General features: G+C 41.6%; 1 protein-coding gene across 1 annotated transcript in view; it reads right to left on the bottom strand.

Annotated features, from left to right (window-relative positions):
- Window positions 1-22018, bottom strand: part of LOC113022706 (arf-GAP with coiled-coil, ANK repeat and PH domain-containing protein 3-like) — a 57316-nt gene extending 35298 nt beyond the window's left edge. The window contains exon 1 of the mRNA XM_026168392.2: window positions 21783-22018. Within this exon, the coding sequence (XP_026024177.2) occupies window positions 21783-21829 (47 nt within the window). The 5' untranslated portion in view covers window positions 21830-22018. The remainder of the gene's footprint in view (window positions 1-21782) is intronic.
- Between the last annotated feature and the right edge of the window lie 226 nt (window positions 22019-22244).

The raw sequence follows: 22244 nt of genomic DNA, 5'->3' as shown, positions 1-22244 counted from the left end.
CGATTCAAGGCTCTGTGCCACTAATTGCTCAAACACGTGTTCAGAGTCCATTAAAAGAGCCTCCAGTCAATGATCCTCACACATTTTCCTAAACAGGCTGTCTTTTCACACCAATAACCAGCCAAGCCAAACACTACTATCTTATGTGCAGAGAACAAAGATGCCTTCAGTGCTTCCCAAAACCCTCCCTCACTCCCAACACACAACAAACATCACACTCATTCCCTGAAAAAACATTTGACTGGTCCGATGGCTGTTCGGACAAAGAGACCAAACAGGATGCAGACAAAAAGGACGAGCCTCGCGGGTAGCCTTGAGCCTCAGTTTAACTGGATTACAAATGATTTCAAGCAACACTCATAAAACAGCGGTAGCGAACATTTGGATACATTTTGTTAATGTTAATTTTAAATTTTGGAAGAGTTCAACATTTGGAAATATGCTTTAGTGGTCTCTTGCTGAGAGGTAGACGAAAAGACTGATACCTCTCTCATGTCTGTGCAGTGAACAAATCACCTTCTTAAATAATGATCATATCATAACTGCAGAAGATTTTTTACAGTGCTCGAGACAACTAAAGGCAAAACACATCAAACCTATTGGCAAAGAATCATTCTGGATATCTATACTGATGTGGGCTGGGTAATGTGTTAGGAGTGGAAAGGATGCCACGTCGTTTGATGGAAATGAAAATTATCAGTCCATAGTTGGCTATTCAGACACCCCAAAAATCAAAGTGAATAAATGATGCAGTAGGTAATCCATTTTGTTGAAACTCAAAATAGTACTCAGGGTTTTTATAGCCCCCACGTACTTGTATCCATGCCTGAGAATGTCAGGGCATGCTCCTAATGAGACGTATGGTGTCCTGGGGGATCTCCTTCCACATCCGGACCAGGCCATCACTGACTCACAGAGACTCTGAGGTGGAACTTGATGGACCAACAAATAATGTCCCAGAGGTGTGCTATTGGATTTAGTTCAGGCAAGCGTGGGGGCCAGTCAATGGTATCAATTTACCTCATCCTCCAGGAACTGGATACTGATGCAACATTAGGCTGGGCATTGTTGTACACCAGGAGGAACCCAGGACTCACTACATCAGCGAGGGAACTGAGATAAGTCCAAAGCACATAGCGGTCCGGCTGATAGAAGGACCTTCTGTGGACCTGTCCAGTAAATGCCTGTCACCTGGAATCTCCTCCATGCTTAAATACAGCAAAACATCTGGCATCATATTGATGTGCTGTCCTGGAGGATTTGGACTACCTGTGCAACCTCTGTAGGGTCCAGTTACACTGACCCAAGCCAAATGCAAAACTAGTAAGAAAAAAAAAAAAAGAAGTCAGAAAAGTTGAAGTGCGAAAAAATGGCTAACACAGAAAATAACCCACTGCACCTATGGTGTCACAGCCGTCTAAATTACACGAGCAAATCACAAATTATAAATACACTGGAATAAACAAAGAGCAGGGTTATTAAGACAGAACATGACATTACAGCTACAATACAAGGCCAACCACAGGGCTCATAGTAAAAAGAGTTAAGAGCCTGTGGCACAAGTAGTGTTTCAAAAAAATCTCACACTTTCCTTTAAAACAGGAAACATTAACATTGCAGCTTTTATTATTCATTTAGTGTGATTTTCACCATCTGTCTCACCAGTATATCATTCATCTTTTGGATTATGCCTTTGAATTATTGGGAGGAATAGTTGTTAATGGAGAAGAACAGTTCCTCTCGCAGTCATGCAGTAGCTGTATAACGCAACATAAAGACTTCCACAAATTCACTCAAGGAGAGAAGAGAAGTTTCCCTGTTTCCCACCAGCTGTCAGACCACCTCTGTGCTAACATCAATAAAAACAATTCCCCAAAAAGCATTCAACCAAATATAATGTATCGTTGTTATGATTATTCATAAGCCATCATTCTGTACACCTCACACTATAAACACACTGCATTTCTAAATGTTTCTGCCGAAGCTGTCTGGGATGTGGAAACGTCATTATCTCATTCCAGAGTACATTCCAGCTAAAGGCCGGCAGGAAGTGTGCTGGAAAACCTCTTGTACCGAGTGTGAAGCAGACAAAAATCATTTTTCTCTAATGTCTTGTATCCAAGACTCGTGCCAGCTGGAACAGATTTTGCATGAAAAGTGCAATTGTTCTTTTTTTTTTCCGTTTCTTTTGTTGCCTTTCTTGCCAACAGAAGAGGAGAGCGGGTAAGAAACAGAAAACTGAGTTCCACAGGAAGCCATTCTGCTGAAAAATGCAGCCTGAATTACATCATCATCGTCATCAAGTGACACTAATGGTTTCCACTGTTTCCAGAAAATCTCAAAGCCGAAAGCTAGAAAGAGTACACACCGTGATCTGCTCTACGAAACTACATTTCATATTTAAAGAGATGCAGGAAAGAAAGTCTCCCTTGAGCCTGCTGATCATAATATGCATCCACACTGTGCACAAAAGTGGTGCCAAACCTTCTGCACCTTCACCCTAACTCTTCCAGCAGGTTTCCCAAAGAGAGAGAATAAGGCTAGTCCTAGACTGAAAAAGATGAATGAAAACCTCCACTTAAAAAAGTTCATCATCCGTGACTAGGGTTAATCTATATCTGAGAGCCCGAGCCTTTATCAGTAAAAGTGGTCTAGATTTGGTAGTCAGTTATTTCTGTATTTTTGGCAGACAGGAAGAAAAGAAGAGGAAGAAACAATACAACACAAAGCTGATGACATGCAATCTAGGTATGACACATATATGGAAATGCATTTGCACACAGCGCACACACACACGCAACCCAACCAAATTTAAATCCGACACACTTCCCGGTCACACGCACACCCATGTGCCCTTTGTCCAAGTGTAGGAGAGGTGTGCCCTGGGCCTGAAGGAAAAGTCTGATCATACTTTGTTAACACCCAGAAGAATCTGAACTCACAGTTTCACTTTCCAGTAATATCACATGACAGACTTTCTATCACGTTTGGATTTGTCCAATAATTTAAATTGGTCTTTCTTTTCCATATCCAGTCACTGGAAAAACGAAATAAACATTTATTTGCATGCACTTTTAGCCTTGTCCTCTACCTGCCCTACATTCTGTTAATGTGTCTTTTATCTTATGTGGAAATCCCCTGCATGACAGGACATGTTAAACTACAGATTCTTCTCACATTATGGGGTTAGAGGAATACACGAGAGCTTCCCAAGAAATTTAGATACAGCACAGTCTAGGAAGTGCGGTATTGGAGTCGGAAAAACTATGATGCTACTGCTCTACAAAACAAAAAGTTAAAACATAAAAAGACACAGCAGAGCTCTCCAAACACAGACCGAAATCAGCAGGAAGCCTAAAAGGACAGTATAATAGCAGGACTGCACATTTATCCAAATCTCTAAACTCTTTAACCTTCGCTGACCTCGCAGCAGGGTGTTAGCAGCGGGCGACACGCACACGGATGCAGCTTACATGAGAAATGCAGAGGAGGAAGAAGACCCCTGTGGTTTAAAAGCACTTTGTTCCCAGGGCTCCTTTTGCTTCTGTGCTCTTTGCATCCATCCCACCCAGAGCCAGTTCACAGTGAGGGATGACAGAGGAAGTAGCAGACAGCAGAAATGGAGTAACACTTGAAGATAATACAGGAGCAGACAGATATTGGCTATCCTCTTTAGAGAAGAACGTGCAACAGACAGCAATGACCTGCAGAGCGTCTTTTGTTAAGGCCACAGCTAAATATTTACATCTGTGCATTTGTCCGGGAGGGAATGAATGCAGGCAAAGTGTGATAAATGTAAGGACGTCTCGGAAAGCCTCTTTTCTCAGACAGACACAAAAAACAGTATTCAGTGCATAACATGGCTCTCCATTAGTCACTGCAAAAAAACACACACAGTTCAGTTGGACTGCCATTCCTACAGAGGAACAGTGTCCGTATAGAGCCGTCTCTCTTTCAAATGTGCCTCTATATATTGAATGCCTTGTATACATATACCAGTCACAATATTTCTTTAGGACTTTTTTGACAGGATAGCACAGGGTGTAGTAGGGCTGGGCTATATCATACCGTTCACGGTAATACCGGTGTAATTTTGGGCAACGATAGGAAAATGAAATATCGCGATAGAATATGGGTAAAAAGCACATGCGCAGTGCCTTTGTTTACATACGCACATTGCGGCGACGCAGAATGAGAAGAGCGAAAGCGGATCATAAAATGAAACTTTTTTTATTTTATTTTTTTATTAGTAATATAAACATACAAACAAAATGCACAATATATTACAGATTCAGAGAACAGATATTTCTTACATATTAGCAACTTTCATACATAGTGAAAATAAAATATAAAGATGGGGTCACATAATTTAACAGGTTATTAACTCACTAAATCAAAATCTCCCATAAAGGAAACAAAAAAAGCAGCCTTTTTCTTTTTAACTAAAGTCAAAGATTTAACCAACAGGTTTAAGTCGTTTTTCCAGTAAGCTTCGTAAAATGAAACGGATGAACCAAAACTGGTTTGTAAAAATGCTGCAGCTTCAGTGGTGTGGAACTGGTTTAGCTTTCGTCCGTCAGATACACAACAAAGCACTATTTTTGGTAGCGCATGCTAGCGGGCCGGTATTACCGTATTGTTTGGAAAATACGGCGCACTTAAAATCAATCCTTTGATTTTTCTGAAAGTCGACAGAGCCCCTTATAATCCCGTGTGCCTTATGTATGAACTCTGGTTGTGTTTACTGACCTCGAAACGATTTTATGTGCACGGCGCTCGAAAATCTGTCAAATGTTTCAGTACGACTTTGCTGAGCTACGAAGCCGCACCGCTTGATGGATTGTCGGAGCATTACGGCTATCGTAGGCGGAGTGATACGTACTGCGCTTAAACATAATATTACCGTATTGTGTGTGTATAACCTCTTTTTAAGTTTTGTGCATATTATACATGGTTATGCTGAGGATATGTATGCCAGTTTCCACTGAAATGCCTTTTGGTTAAACTGTCAGCGAGGAATTTGCACTGTTAAATTTTTATATGACTTTAATGCACATAAAAAACAGCTGCTTGTTTAAGTGAAAATACATTGATGGGTTTTTTTTGCACTAATAAAGTTGTGGAGTTGTAAAGTATTTTGTCTGGTGTCAATTATATTGTCAGTTATATCGTTATAGCAAATTTTTAAATGTATATCGTGATAAATATTTTTGGTCATATCGCCCTGCTCTAGGGTGTAGTCATTATTGCTAATAGAGAGCGACTTGAATGAAACCCATGAAATGGCCTGGGGAGGACTTGAAACCAGGCACCTGCATTAGCCTTACTGCTCAGCTACAACATTAAACCTACCTGTCTAATACAGCTTTCTGTTGCCTAAACACACTAATGAATTGTGAAACCCCAGTTTTTCTACTGTAAAACATATTTTCACTGCACAGTTACAGCATCAACTGATATCATGCTGCTGTGATGACTAACCAGTGACTAACCAGGATCTGTATCACATCCCCCACTTGCCTGGAGCTGAAGTCCAAAAAAAGAAACTAAATCAGAATGAAAGTGGACATTGACATTTAGAACTTTACTGTAAATCAAAACAGATGGAGTACATTAAGATGGTGGAAAAAGCCTCCACTCCTGTAAATGCAAGTTAATGCAAATGTAAAAAATGCTTGATGTTTGTGTTATCAAATACACAGGATGTAGAAACTATTATGTAACAAAGAAAAAAAGTCAGCCCTAACTGTGCTAATCTGGGTTGTATAATATTTATATTCAACGGTAGAAGAAACAATACAGATATTAACTGACGGATACAGAGAGGCTTACAGGTAAGCTAAGTGTGCATTCCTTCCTTGGGCTTTGTTAGACACAAAGAGTCTGTTTTTGTTCCACAGGGCAACAGATAATTCCATTCTTAATGAATGTTTGGCATTGATAAGGCTTGCTTTTTGTTCCACCCCAGAAATGCACACACACATGCTTGTAGGTATGTATGGATAAGCCACGCATAGCACAAAAGGCCTGCTTAAGGTCATGCCAAAGGATGTTGGATAGAATTCCAGTCCAGTCTGACCTGGCCACTCCAAAACCTTTGGTTTTTTTGTTTCTTTGTTTCTTAAGCCATTTTTTAACGATCGTTGTCTTGCTGCATAAGCCAAGTGAGCTTTAGCATTACGGGACAAACGGATGGTCAGACAGGATTTTCTGGCAGAGAGCAGCTTTCATGGTTCCATCAATTATGGCAAGTCGTCAGGTCCTGAAGTAGCACAACAGCCCCAGACCGTCACACTACCACCACCATGTCTGACTGTTGGTACGATGCTCTTTTTATGAAATACTCTGTTAGTTTTACACCAGATGTAACAGAACTCAACCCTTTCAAAAAGTTCAGCTTTTGTCTCGTCAGTTCACAGAATTTTTCTCCAAAAGTCTTTATCATCAAGACTGTTTTTGGCAAATGTGAGACGAAACTTTGTCCTGTTTTTGGTCAGCAGTGGTTTTCTCCTTGGAGCTCTCCCATGGATGCCATCTCTTTCTTATTGTTCAGTCATGAGCTCTGACCTTAACTGAGACAAGTGAGGTCTGCAGTACTTTAGATCTTGTTTTGGGTTCTTTTGTGACCTCCTGTGTGAGTCGTCAACGTGCTCTTGGACTAATTTTGGTAGACCGGTCACTCCAGGGAAGGTTCAATGCTGATCCATATTTTCTCAATTTGTGGATAATGGCTCTCGCTGTGGTTCACTGAAGTCCCAAAGCCTTAGAAATGGCTTTATAACACTTTACAGGCTGTCAAAGGCTCATCAGTTGTTCAGTTTATTTTGATCATGGCATGATCTGTTGCTTTTTAAGATCTTTTAGCCAAGTCACTTTGTCAGACAGGTTCTGCTTGAGCGATTTCTTGATTGAAGAGGTCTGGCAGTAATCAGATCTGGGTGTGGCAATTGCAACTGAACTCAGCATTCAAAATATTTTGGTCTTAGCTGATATTTTTGTTTGCACTTATGCACTCTGTATCTATTGGCTAGTAGAGTGACATCATCACAACACACAGTGAGACATACAGTATCAGTCTTGGGCCTGAATCAACGAGCTCCAGCACACTTTTGCCAGAAAAGCTCACTTGTACATGAATTCCTTCAAGCACAATGTTTAGGTTTTTCCCCACTTGATCACCAGGTAAAGCACTGTCAGGTAAAGCAGTGTGATAACTTGTGGGAATATCTGATCACATCTTGCTTCCCACACTTACAGAAACACATTTATGCTCTAAGCTAAGGTGTTTATTTATGGCTCTGCATGCACGTGTGTGCATTTTATTGAGACCATGTGTGAGAGAGAGGAGATGCCTCTTTGAAACAGTTGTGCAAAAGAGGAAATAACTCAGCTCTGCACAAGAAACTGCTTTCCCACTGTTATCTTTGGCAGCTCTGGCCGAACATCAGCGGAATAAGGCTGCTGCTGACACAAAAGTCAGATGTGCCAAAGAGGAAACAACCACAGATTTACACTTTTATCCATTTAAGAACGGTCTGTCACTGCCAAACACCCCAGGAAGGTCGGCAATGATCATCTGACAATGTTCATCTCACTCAAGTCGATCTTTTCCAAAAAAATACCGCCAGGTCGGGTTTTAGTTTCCTTGCTTTAGCTACAGTACATTGATGTACTCTGACTGGATATACAGGACTCCTGTGGTAGGTTACTGTATCCTAGTGTCATGCATAAAGATATTTTGGAAGAGAAAACATTTTAAAGTTATGCTGTTATCTTCGTGTTGTTACTCTACTCCACCTGCTTGCATTTTTAATTATTCCTAAAAAACAAAATCATCCATTTTCTTCTGCTTATCCAGTTCTTATCCAGGGCTGGAGCCCATCCCAGTTGGCATAGGGTGAAAGGCGGGGTTCACTCTGGACAGGTCGCCAGTCAGTTGCAGGGCTAACACAGAGAGACAAACAACCATCCCTTAATTTGCTTAAGGGCAATTTAGAATCACCAATTAACGGAACCGCACTGCATGTCTTTGGACTGTGGGAGAAAGCTCGAGAACCAACAGAGAAAAAGCAAACATGCAAACTGAAAGGCCTTGAACAGATGGTGGATTCAAACTCAGGACCTTCTTGGTCTGAGCCAATAGTGCTAAAAAAACAAAACAAAAGCAGTTCAGTTAAATGGAAGGGGGTCACGCTCAGGAGTCAGGCTTCCCCTACATGAACTCTGTGACACATTGGCTACCAGTCCAGGAAATATTATGCTTTTAAACCAATTTGTGCTGGGATGTCTTTCAGCATACTGTAATTATAAAGTGCGATTGGGCTCACAGAACATGCACAGATTAGAAGTTTATTTATGGCAAAAGTAACTGAATGACAGAGTTCTCATTCGTCTGCTGCAGTTTGAGTAGCTGCTGCTGCTATTCCAAGCACATCAGCATTTATTGTTTGGCTATATCTGATCGACCTTCAGCTTTCAAGCTGAATTGACTGTGAAATGACTTGTCAGAGTTTTGTTTACCTACAGAGATTATTATTTCTTACATCACTGGAGCCTGTCAGCAAACACTGATGACCTCAGTCTTGACAAAGTCATGAGTTGGTTTCACACGTGCGCTGCAAGGAGCTGCATGTGAGACTGTAAATCTTAAAACATAGATCAGGTTAACCTGTCCAAACCTTCACACGCAATATCCAAATAAGCCCATATTAAAATAGAGCTGGTACAGGGTATGTGTAGAAAATTTACCACTGGATGGTCCTGCACCCTCACCTAAAACAAGCGGCAGAGGATCCGTTATCATGCGCTAACATGTGAGAAAGCACCCACGGTTACCCACTCGGAAACTTGAATCAGCCATACTCTCCAAATTCCCAATGACCAGTCAACAAGCTGTTAAATAACTCTCTCACATGCACACAAACAATCGCGTGTGTGTATGTGCGACGTAAAGATGGGAATGGAATCCGCTGAAGGCGCACCACAGACAAAGTGAGCTCACAGACCAGACAAATTTAGTTTGGGGTAAACATTTATGCATCTAATGAACACTGTTGAACAAATTCTGTCACTGTAATTCCAAATGGCCAGCGTTTTTCTTTCACTCCAAATTATAGCCATTATCTCCAAATGAAGCAACAGCAAAACCACAAGGCCAGATTTTTGTTGTTGTTGTTGTTGTTGCTAATACCGGACTACCAAAGCATTGTCCTTATCCAAGACTACGACGGCGGTCGAGAAAACAAGATTACAACACCTCACACGACTGCATTATTAAATCGTCGATTGCTGAAGTGCAGCAGGATATGAAGTGGAGGGAAAGTCCACTGGGTGAGACAGAATGAAGAGACAGGTTTACATTAACGCTCGGGGTGGTCTTACGCAAGAGCCTCGCTCATTGAGACAGCAAGAGAAACAAATCTGGGCCAGACAGCGTGAGTATGCAAGTGAAGTGTTGTGGTTTCACCTATAAAGCTCAGTGCTAGAAAGATTTATGAATTATATTTTACAAATCAAATGTTAACATGTTGGTAATGAGGTAGTAAATACACATGGACTTCTGACGCAGCTGATGCTTCCAGTTCAGAGCTTAATATTTTACAATGAACAGATCAGCTAAGATCATCGCTTATCTGCTCCCATGTAGCTGACTTGTTGTGATGCGAGCATTTTGACTGCAGTAGGGTGACATAACATTTATGAAATTTAATTATATGACTGGCCCGAGTTAGACCTCAAAAATTGTCAGCAGTAATTATCGAACACTTTAACTTAACAAAGCTAGTTTTTATGTGATGTGGTTTCAGAAACTGTGGGAGAAAACGGTGCTTGGCTGCAGTCAAAGTGAAGCTTTTACTCTAATCTGGTTTTCTACACTCTAGTACAAAGTAGACTGCAAGTTGCCGTCACCATGAAACTTCTGGTTACGCTTGTTTCATATCGAGCTGAACCTTAATCTTCCTGCTCTCCAGGCCAGATCTCTCTGACAGAACCACCCTGTTCAGCTAGCTACATCTGTCTATGTGACATATGCACACACACACATACCCACCATATCCCTACACCCTCATACCAAAGCAATCTATGACACGGTCTTCCTTCCTTCCTGCCTGCTTTAAGATCAATTGCCATTATAATTTGATGAATGTGGTTCAGCTGTTGTGATTTTTTTTCTTGACCCTTGTACGCGGTGGGCAAACCACTGAACAAATGGAAAGAACCACTCTGTTCGTGAAAGAGTGCATGCTTATGTGACTTTGTAGGAGTGGGATTTATGAATCCAAGAAACTGTGGGACTGCTGACATGGCAGATGGGAATATTTTCATTTGGAAATCCCTGAGGAATTCCTCAGGGATTTCAGGCACGGATGCAGGCTGAAGAATGTAAAGATGGGAAACATGACTAGGGAATCCATCAGTGTCCAAGAAAGAGCAAAAGGTGTTCCGGTTTCTTTTCATGTCCCTCAAGACTGGCTTGTCAATCACACTTGTGGTTTCAGCACTGCAGGGGTGTACGGATTCAGCGAGGATTGGGGCTGGTGGGGCGCCAAACACACGGCAAGCCAGCATCAACAACCTGATAGAAATGGTCAGATATGCATGTCTCAACAGACTGTAGCTGAGATTGAAGAGTAAGAAGAAGGAAAAAAAAAAACTTAACTATGTGAATTGTGCTATTTACTAAAGGCACCGGAAATTTGTATCGGTGGTCTAAAATTTTGACACATTTGGTGTGAGGGACAGCAGGATTGTGGGTGGAGGAAGAGCGTGAGGGCTGAGTAAGACATGAGAGTAAACAGGAAGGACAAACAGCCTATCAAAGTATAAACTAATAATCTGACGCAAAAGAAAACTACTGTTCATAAAGCCAAGTGTGTACAATTAAAACCAAGGCAGAGAAAGTTGGGCCAAATCTGAACCAGCTGCTCAAGTGGACCCCAGATGTAAGAGCGAGACGTGCAAACACAAACACCTTCTATTCCAGTTTGAACAGGATGATTGTGAGACTGTATCATTTGTCAGCCTAAGGAAGCTGTCCTCTGTGTCTTTAAGATACTTTTCTGGGAAATTTTACCACAGTGGGTTTTTATACACGGTTATGTGTCTGTATGTGCTGCCATTAATCTGTCTCCATTTTTTTTTGTCTTTCTTCCTCTGGGTGCACTCCATCCCTTTGGACCATCTTTCTTCCTCTATATTCCCCCTCCACTACAAACATCCGCTCATCAGTCATTGCCCCTGTATGTTTAGTCATCGATCATCCTTCCAGTCATGCTACATTCCAATCTTTTAACTAGAACCAGAGCAAAAACAGACTTAGGCAGCATACTGAAACGCAGTCAGTGTTGCTGCTGCTGCGCTGTCACTGATTCATATCCACTCTGCACACTGCCAATATAGGAGGCTGGAGGAGAGAGTACAGTGAGGAAAAAGATGGATAAAGGTGAAGAAGAGGAGTGCAACCACAACAAGACGACTGGTGGGTGTGCACACAAAGATTTCCCAACTCTTTTCTCTCCCTTCCTGTCTTTTGGCCACCACTTGGTTGAACCAGTTGGGCTGTTTATCGAAGGCACGGAGCCCCGCGACACCAGATAATTCCCACATTGCGTGTAGACGACAAACACGCACTTGTAGCTTAAATTTCTATTTTTAACACAAGAATTAGTCTTGCCGACGTCAGAGGCGTCGATTTCTTTGGCTAGCTACGATCCAGAATTATAGACGGATAAACATCGGAAGACCGACTGCGTCGACAGTCTTGTGGAACAGGCTCTTAGGTTTCGATGCAAGTCCCCTCAACAGGATGTAAACAGTGAAGACTAGCCTTTAAATCCTATGGAAGTTGTTAAGTGGTTTATCCTGGCTTAAAAAATGTTTTCAAGTTGAGGAAAAAAAAACATGTATGGCTATTTCAACTGCAGTGTATTAAAAAAAATGCAAAACCGTGTATAAAACCTCCTGGCACACAGAAAGCCACCACGAAGTCAAACGTTTTATTTCTTTCTGTACAAAAAACACAATTTTAAGACCACTTTTATTATTTCAAGTATCTTGGAGACAAAATGTTGATTTGAAGTGTGAGAAACCACTGACCCTTTAACCCTGCAGAAAATCACCTTGTCGTGTCACATTGTGGTGCCAGATTCTGTCTTTAATGTGCATGTTTGTACAGCTACATGCGTCTGTCCAAACATATACAGTGCCCCAAGGTTTCATGTGTAGCTTTCTGCACAAAAAGTCTGGAAAATACAAATGCATTCCAGAAACTACACATAAGCGGTGAAGCTGGTTTCCCCCTTATGTGATTTAATGACTTCCTGCATTGTGAACTCTCTTCAAACATGACTTCCAGTTAAACCAAAAGTCAGTCTGTGTGTTTGGTTAACAACTCCACCCCCCAAGTAACTACCATAACACATAAAACTAGCAAGCTGTGTTTTGATTCTGGAAGAGTCTAAAAAATACATCTCAAGTGAGGCAAAATATGTGTTTAAACTGCGGGGGATGCCAAAGGATAGACAAATGCTTCTTGCTGGGAAAACAACTTGTAATACCAACATGAAGAAAGAAACCCAGGAACAAGACGACGCCAATTTACTTAATAGTTTTGATTTGAGTTTCAAGAGGCCTTGGCAGCATTTGCACAAACTCCCACACCAAATGCTGATCTTAGTGGGACTGAATGATTACACAGAGAGGTTACTCACAATAAACCATGACACAGCATGAAAGACGTGAGAAGGTCTGATTTGTGCCACATTTTTCACTCTTCTTACTCACGACAGGAGTGACCCTCGACTCCGATGAGACCAACACATCTGCCACAAATCAGACTTTGTCAAAAGGATGTTTTCAAATGATTCATGTTGTCTGTGCTGACGCTGTTGATCGCCACATCTTTAAATCAACCACCTGTTAGACTTAGTCGCTCTATAAATGCAAAATTGAAACCTTAAAGTGGCGCTTTATAGTCATCCAGATTAAATGAGAATCTGCTAAAGCTCTCCCATGAATCACGACTTGCTCAATCACAGCTGCCCAGGCTCTGATCTGGGTAATTACTCTCTGGACCAAAATAAACTGCAAGTCGCAGTCATTATGAAACTATGACTTTGATTGGCATTATTTTCCAAAGACAAAGAATTAATAATTACACTTTGGGATTCTAGTTTATAGAAAAAGCCTGTTTGACTGTCACATCCACTGAGCTGGAATTAAGATGCAGCTTAATCAATGCGGGGGTTACAATAGTTAGTGCCTGTGTTTCTCTGCGTTTTATCAGGATTAGAGTTCAGTTTGTAACTCAGTCAAATTTGTGTTTTAGACGAGAGTCAGGAGGGCATTTAGAAAATGAAAGATGTCAGGAGAAGTAAGCTGGACCACGAAGAGATCTTAATGTGATCTTTTCTTTCTCCTGATATTTGTGTGCAGAGTTGTACTGTATGTTAAACACAGTAATAAAGCATAGTATCACGATATTTCATGTGGCAATATTGTATCGGTACAGGGACAAATATCAATATTTTATTAAATAAATTAAAATACTCTGGGAATACTACAAACAAGAGGGTTCATCTCATGCGCCACCATGCTACGTTAGCCGAGCAATCTTGTAAAATCGCCTCAATCGAAAATCGATAACGTTATATTATGGGATAACATACATAACTGACAAAGTTTAAAATTGAGGACGGTGAGCTAAAATGAGCTGCCTTGCACCTGCTTGATTCGAATTGCGAATATTCAGGACTGCGCTGCGGTTAAAGCATCCTCCTGTACAACATCCATTATGATCTCGGCAACCATGGAGACGCCTCTTAAAATGAAAGCCACTGCATTGTGAATTGGTTTTATAAAAAGTTTTCAGTGGGACATAGAAGTACTCTGACCCAAGGCTTGCAAGTCCTTTAAACTGCAGTTTGTCAACAGTACTTGTGTAATTCTTCATCCCTCACACTACAGAAAGGAAAATTGTATTAAAGCTTCTCAGGGTATGAGGCTGATAGTGTGTGAGCTTTAACGGGGTCTGTAGGCTATCCAGCTGATTTAATCAGAGTGTGTTTACTGATAATCCTATTTCATATAGGTCCCCCAGCAGCGCATGCACTCCGTGGATTCACTGGATGTGTCCACGTGATGGGCCCATGTTCTCATGAACATGCCCAACTTCTGTGTGCTTGGCACGGTGGCAGAAAGAGGAATATGAGATGATGTGATTTGCCAACATGCTGGCCGGGAGGCAGACACACACGTGCGACACAAATGCAAATCCGATAAGAAGAATGAAAACCACACAGTACAGAAGCCATTCAAGTGCCTATCATTATCATTATCGCTACTGATTTCCATCCTTCTATGCTCCTCTGAAATAAAGAATCGGATCCTGCACGTTTGCAAACACCGAGTCTCGTGTAAGAGCAAAACAGAGCGGGAATACCAGATTTGTGAGCAGAGCAGCAGCTGCGATCTGTGCACAGTATGTTTCCAAGCAAACAAACAAAATGCTGCAAGAGCAGAAACGCTGCTTCTAAGTCGATGGATGTCAACAACTCTGTTCCTAAAACAAAAACAGGAACAGTATTACTGGCTACAACATTTCTGAACACAGCAAACATCTGCAGGTGGCAAATGGGGGCATCGCCTTTTTCACATCATATGCAATGCGCAGTGCGCTTTTTTAAATCTGGAGTCACGTAAGGGCACCTATTCAAGGCGCACATGCAAAACAACTGAGGCGGGGTTGCCCTCTTCGTTCACCTGATGTCTTTCGATGCAATAAAAAGAGCACTTCATATCACTCTGTCAGAGGGTTAGACAATACATCGAGACCACGCTGCCACAAACTGCACTCCTCCTAAGTTGTAACAACAGTTTGTGAAGCTTCTGACAAGACCGGCCAGCTTTCTGCAGTTCACAGCCGACGCTACCTTTACACACCCAGGGGGAACTAAAATATTTATGTAAACTCACAGGGGTTACGAGATATTTTTATGGCCCTGCCAGTCTGCATGTTTTTTCTGTTAACACTTGCAGGTTAAAATAGTTTAACAGGTCAATATATAGCTAAGGGATTTCTTTCCGGTGAGGGTTTCCTGATCTAATCACTAACATCATTAGGAGTTTATCATCATGGCACCGTCTGCTTCATCCTCAACCTGCTGCGGTCGAACCTTTCAGAGCAAAGAAAGTATTAGCAAAGCTGCTATATCACGCAGTACGTGCGCAACAACACATGTACCTATTACACTTTCAGGGCTAATCAAATATTCAAAACTGTATTCAAATCAAAATACTCACATTTATTGTTCTAAACAACACTGCATAACATCGCTATGTTAGTGACATCTGTCCAACTGTCAACACAAAAGTCTACTCCACCAATCACATTTCAGACAGTGCTGAGCTACTGGGATTTTCCCACTCATCTCTAGGGTTTACAGAGAATGCTCCAAAAACAAAAACTATCCAGTGAGCGGCAGTTCTCTAGGCGAAAAGGCCTCGCTGAGGTCAGAGGTCAGAAGAGAGTCGAAGGAATGCTTCCAGCTGATAGGAAGGCAGGAATAACTCGAATAACCAGATGCAGAGGAACATCTCTGAATGCACAACATGTATAACTTTGAAGTCGACAGCAGCAGCAGACCACACCGGGTGCCACTCCTGTTAGTTTAGAACAGGAAACGGTGGATGCAGCTGACACGGGCTCACCAATTTGACATCAGAAGATTAAAAAACGTTGCCTGATGTGATGAGTCTCAATTTCCGCTGTAACCTTCAGATGCTCAGGTCAGAACTGGGCTTGAATAATATGGATTCATTGTGGCTTTTATCGTATCAAAGGATCAGGGCGGGGTGGTGTAATAGATATTTTGTCAAACTTTGTACCACTTAGTACCAACTGAACATCACTTAAACACTACAGCTTACCTGAATATTGTTGCTGACCATCCGTTAATGACTGCAGTGTGCTCATCCTCTGGTGGCTGCCTAACTCTAGAGTAGATACATGTTCTGGACGCAGTGTATTAATAAAGTATCACAAGAAGAAGGAAAAGTATTTATTACTGCCTTGATATTCCTTCATACCTTTATCACAGTGGCAAAGATAACATAAACTGAAGCAGATTTAGCAGTTTTTAATATTTTTTGCATTTGACTCCATTGTACAGATTAAAAAGTGCTTTAGCTTTAACGTATGCTCACAGATTAGTGACAGGGGATATTTAAAACACATAAATTCCCAACACGTAGGACCAAGTCCAGCATTAGTAACTGCATGACCTTCCTATACCTTGTAAAAGACAAACTACCATCTTGGAGGGAAAATCCCTTTTATTATAGCTCAAATGCAACAGATTTGGTTGCAAACACTGCTGGAAAAGAAAAACGTTTAGATTTTAATATGAATGGAGAGCATGTGTATAATAGAATAGTGATTCAGGCCAGCCAGGCTGTTTCCTTTCTTCCTCTGCTCATCTCCCATGTACACGGATGCATTAGAGAAAGTGTTTGGGAACGAATGTCTAGACATCAGCTACTTAATGCAAGCGGTCTGGAGCCTTTTTAAACATTTTGCCAAAAGCTGAAAGTTGTAAAGAGGCTTTATTCCTGATGGTTCAAACGGTCACGGTGACTCTCAAAGATGTTTTTCTCCAAAATAGGTTACAAGCAGTTAGACAGGGTCCTTTTGGGCTTAGAACTAAAAACAGGTACAAGCCTGGGACATTTTCCAGACAACATCATATCTGCACATGTGCAGTTTATCAGTGAGAACCAGTGAGAACCGACATGTAATCTTATTCAGCCCTTTAATGCATTTTCTCATCCAGTCTGAAATCATCTGGGCTGTTAGTCACCATGTGATGTTCACCTCGGCAAATAACGCGACTGTTTTCTCTGCTGGGACACCTGCCCGCTGGCACACTCTTCAAACAACTACTGAGTATTTTCCCATTGATGGGGACAGATATGAATCTCTCCTGCCATCACGCATGATACCGAGATGAGAAGGGTATTGTCTACACCTGCCAATGCCTACTGGTCACTCTTGGCAACAGCAGATCTATTTTCCCGCCTCTGACTAGCAAAGACAGCATGACGCATATTTACACATTTCACAGGCTCTTAACAATAAGCACCCAGTATCTCAAATAGACAGCAAAGTCAAGATGTGTCAGAAAAAACGAGAGAGAGAGAGAGAGAGGATTAGAGGTAATGGTGATGCAGGTAGGGAATAAAAATCCAGACAGTTAAAGAAACCAGGGCACCAGACAGACAACTAGAGCATCAAAAAGCACTTTAATCTGCCAATAAATGGAGACATGCTTTTAAAAATAATTGTAGGAAATCACACATAAGGGCAGCTAAAAGCCTCTTTTTATACAGACACATCAAATCTTTTATCAAATCCACTTCACCATCAGGTTATATAAACCTGAGATATTTTTGAACTTCCACGATTTTGCAATTTATTATCATGTGGGCTCTCTCTATACAGATTTAGAATAACATTCATTTCTGAATAAAACTCCTCCAGCTCTAAACAGCCAGACATATAATAACGTAATGGCCATGGAGCTTAAAGCAAACATTCACACCCTTTTTCTCAGACTATGGGGTTTTCATGTTGTCTCAAAAACACACTTTTTTACTACCCATGTTAACTCTGAAACACTCAAAACTGTAGGTAATATCAACTTAACCAACTATAGAGCAGAAATAACACTGTTTAAAGCTTTCACATGTTCATAAAAAACTAGGGTATTTGTGTCTGACTTTGTGATTTTGGTGCCTTTTAGATCATTTTTTTATTGCAACTATCAGAAAAATAATATGACTCAGTGTGCAATTAATTTAAATAACAGATCCATAGAGTATGTGCATGCACTTTGTTAACCAAGTCACAAAGAGTGCAAGTTTTAACTGATGAAACTCAACCCTCTCATCTCAATGTCGACTCTTGTGGATCCAAAATACCAGGATGTCAGTGAAATACCACGGGATTTGGCCAGCGTGAGCTGTGAGGAACTCGGGCCTTTACCTGTAGGCTGGGAGGTCCGAAGCACCGTGTCTGGCCGGATCTACTTTGTGGTTCAAGGCTTTGAAAGAATACGCCACAAACTGATGGCTAGCCAAAGAACGACGTGCAAGACCACGAGAAGCCATCACCAAAATTAAGTTCTGAACATGCAACACTGCTGTTGAAATAAGGTTAAGAATGTGTGTAACAGCTGTTACGCTGGGATATGACATGCAGCTACCTGAAAGCTGAAGAGAGTATTTAAATATGAGGTAAACTTGCACGCAGGTTTGGCAACAGTCTGTAGCACAATCCCTCCAGTCTTATGGGAAAATTATTCTACATGGACCCTAGTTTTGTTTCAAACATTATAGACTGAGCAGCTTTGACGAGGTTTCGGTTTTTCCCTGTCCTAAAAGTATTTTGTGTTTTGTGTAATAAAATATAAAGTTTCGGTCTGTGCGACACATTTGCAAAAAGAACATCTCGATCTGCTGCGTCCACTTTTCAAATGCCATTGACTCCCTCTCTCAACCTGTCTGGACAGCTTGATGCTGAGTATACGCTGTGCGTGGGATAGAAGTCGCTTCTCAGTACACGATGGCCTAAAACGTCCATTGCTGGAGTCAACAAACACTAGTCCATATTCAGTATTCTCATTTTGATTTACAGTTTACAAATGACACAGACAGACCTCCCGTGAGCTTAATATTATTCCTAAATGCGCTCTGACACTGGATTTAGGCATCCAACAGCAATTCCACTGTAATAAACTCAAGTACACCAGTAATATTTGTTGTGTTTTTTTTACTTTCACACACACTTCTTTGATAGTAAAAATTCTCTGTGACTGAAAATCAAAATGAAGATGACGTCTTTCACGGTGCCCACTCGCCTCGTCCATTCTTAAATTTTCCGTCCTCATTTCTCCCAGATCTCAGCTGTCTGGCTTACAGCAGCTGTTGCTAGGCAACAGCTAACACCCACCCATATGAATATTAACACTTATATCACAACAACACTGTCAGAACAGTAAAATAAAGGACAAAATGCATGCTGTAAATAGATCGAGTTATGCATCCTTTTTGCGACTGAACATGTAAAACAAGTGCCGATTCACGGTCATTTTAGCTGTTTCGAAACATTTATGTTTATGTCACTTGGTTTTAGCAACTGAACATCTGAATCAAATGAAACCACAAGCACAAGATGATGCTTCTCAGCTGTAGCAGGTTCTAAACTGTTCACCTCTAAGCTCATCAGCGTTTTTCTTTTTTAACACCGGCATGTTTTCTCAATGTTCCAACCTGCGATACAGTGACAACAAACACTTGGCAGTGGAGCTTTTGAACACCCGAGTCACATTTAGATCTTTTTCTATTCTTTTTCCGCGCTGTTCTCTGACTCACAGATAATAAATCTGTTGCAGTGACACTGAAAACCTGTGCAGGCCTACTTTTTTCTCCCCAATCAACCAATAAAAGAATCAGTAGTGGTGCTGGGATTAGAAATACTGAAACGAAGGCAAACAAACATGTAATAGGGCCGTGGCTCCAGGAAATCTGATTTAAAACAATCATTGCCACCAACTATAGGCAGATTTACACGCCACACATGCTTTGTTGAAGAATGAATGAAAGAGCAGGTGAATAGGAGGCAGGGCACTGGTGATGAGTTCAGTATACAGAGAGAGGCTGAACAAAAATATGTGTTACAAATACACCGGCACGAATACCTTTCCAAATTCTTTCCTGCTCACTCAGTGATGCTTACACAGAGACAGCGCTGGCACAAGTTAAGACCTGCAGCGAGAGGGTGTGTGTGAGCTGTTATAGGCCTGTGTGTGGGAAGATAGACAGGATTGCTCTGTTTCTACAGAATGACCCAACAAGGAGGGGGAGACAGGCAGCTGGATCACAACACGCTTCAATATAATGGAAATTTCTGCAGTGATGATCTTTAATTGGATGGCTTAGTCACGCAACTCTGACCTGTCACTTTATTTTTCAAACAAATCAGTCTTTAGGATTAAGTTCTGACACACTCAGTGAAACACCAGCACACATACATTGTTTTCATTCAAAACTTCTTACAGCAACACTGTCTCAACCTTGATGTCCTCAAGATGAGCGTCTCTCCCTCTCACTGTCACTCGGGTCACCCTCACTTTCACTGTTAGTTTTGTCACATGAATTTGCCCTTTGGGCACTGCTGCCCTTATCCAGTAGTTCTTTTAGTATCTATATGTTGCATCATTGTTATATAAAACTGAGCTCCACATGTGACTTAACTAACCGTGCTGAGTACAGCTGAAATTATCCTGATGAATGGATAATGAGAACAGGGACATGAAAGTGAAGGCATCCTATGGTCCAAACAGCACTTACAAAATAATGATCCCCATCTTCTTTATCACAATTACAGTCGTACACATGACGTGTGTCCTATGATCTAAGGAAACAGCAGGTCTGGAACTCGTCCAGTGAACTGGGAGAGAGAAGGGGAAGTTTCTGAGTCTGTTCTGCTTCTCTTTCTCTTCCTGGCATTCTCTCTCAGCCATCTATCATCCATAAATCAGCATGAGATTTATGGAGCCAACTGGATGTCCGTCTCCCCTCGCCCTCTTTCTTACATTTCCCTGCCTGCCTTCTCATTTGATTTACTAACTATTATTCTGAGGACATATACAACAGTGAAGAAACCAGATGAGCTGACTGTGAGAGGGAGACACAGGGGAAGAGCAAGAGGGAAGCAACAAAATGACAAACATAGAGAACTGCAACTAAACACGCAACCAATGCTGACATGGAGATACAGAGGGGATGACTTAATAACCGATCTGTGGCATTTTTTTATTTCTCTACAAACTAAATAATTCATAATTTGGTCCTTTAAGTTGAAAACACTAAGTAGAAGGCATGCCCACATATCTGCAACACCTCTAACTGGCATATTTAACAGGGGATTCCTGGCCTACATGTTGCTTGCTTTCTTTTATTCTCCCCCACTGGCCTGTACAGGAGTGCAGCCAGATTGGCACGTGGACCTAGTGAGGCTACAAACCTCCAGCGGATAGGCACAGCTGGCTTTGTGCCCAGGATACAAACTCCCTTCTTGCAGAGAGTGTGTACTCCACTCCCTGCTGCTTCTTTGCAAGCCAGGGCCACTATTGTTGGTGCTGCTGCAGCTGCTGCAAGGGTCTCTCCTCTCCACTGTGCAAAATGACACACATTAGAGGACTGCATGCCCTTCTGTATGACTAAAGAAAAGACTGCACCCAAACTGTACTTCAGTGTTCCCCTTATACCCTCAAAATGTATGTGTGCCCCTTGTAAGAAGGTTAAGGGAATGATGTGATCACTAGAAAACCACTTGTAATTTTACATTTCGGCAATATGGATCCTCATTGTGCGTGGCAGTGGGTGTCCCTCATCTCCTCATTTGCACTGGGCTGATAGACAGCCCACGTTAAAAAATAAAAATAAAATAAAAATCACACCATTACACATCCAGCTGATGTATCACAAAGATGCCATATGAAAATTACAATCAATGAATAAAAATGCAATAAAGAAAATATGGATAGAGAATCGCCATCCAGCTCTTTCAACGTCCTTTCATTTTACCCTGTTGATACCACTGTTACATTCCGCATGGGCGAAGCGTGCTATCCCCCCTTCAGAAAAAAGAAATCCCGTAGCCTAAAATAAGGTGTGCCATTTTTTTTGAGCAAAGCTACTATGTGCCCGAGAGGAGCTCCTACCTGAATCGGGGCGAATCTTTTATACATTCTTCAAAGTCCACAGTCATTTTTGCGTTTTCTCGTTAATTCCCACGTCAGGCTGCCAATGTCATTGCCCCCAACGGGATGTAGCTTGAACCGTGTGGATGATGACTGGTATCCCCTTGACGCGCAGCAGTCTGTCGCCCCTCTTCTGGTGGCACGGTGACACAAAATGCGAGCCGAGTACGCGGCACGCAGATTACTACTACACTACTGCCGCTGCTGCCCAGACAGGCGGGAGGCGTAGCTGCACCGTGAGCACCGGTGAAGGAGAGAAGAGCGCCGAGCAGACACAAGCTTCCGTAACAACCCAGGAGGAGCACAAGGAATCATGGGAGATAGATAGATAGATAGATAGATAGATAGATAGATAGATAGATAGATAGATAGATAGATAGATAGATAGATAGATAGATAGATAGATAGATAGATAGATAGATA

Source organism: Astatotilapia calliptera, chromosome 5 (genome assembly GCF_964374335.1).
Source record: "Astatotilapia calliptera chromosome 5, fAstCal68.1, whole genome shotgun sequence".
Taxonomy (NCBI): domain Eukaryota; kingdom Metazoa; phylum Chordata; class Actinopteri; order Cichliformes; family Cichlidae; genus Astatotilapia; species Astatotilapia calliptera.
Note: the sequence above shows the minus strand (reverse complement) of the source record. Positions and strands in the feature narration are given on the sequence as shown.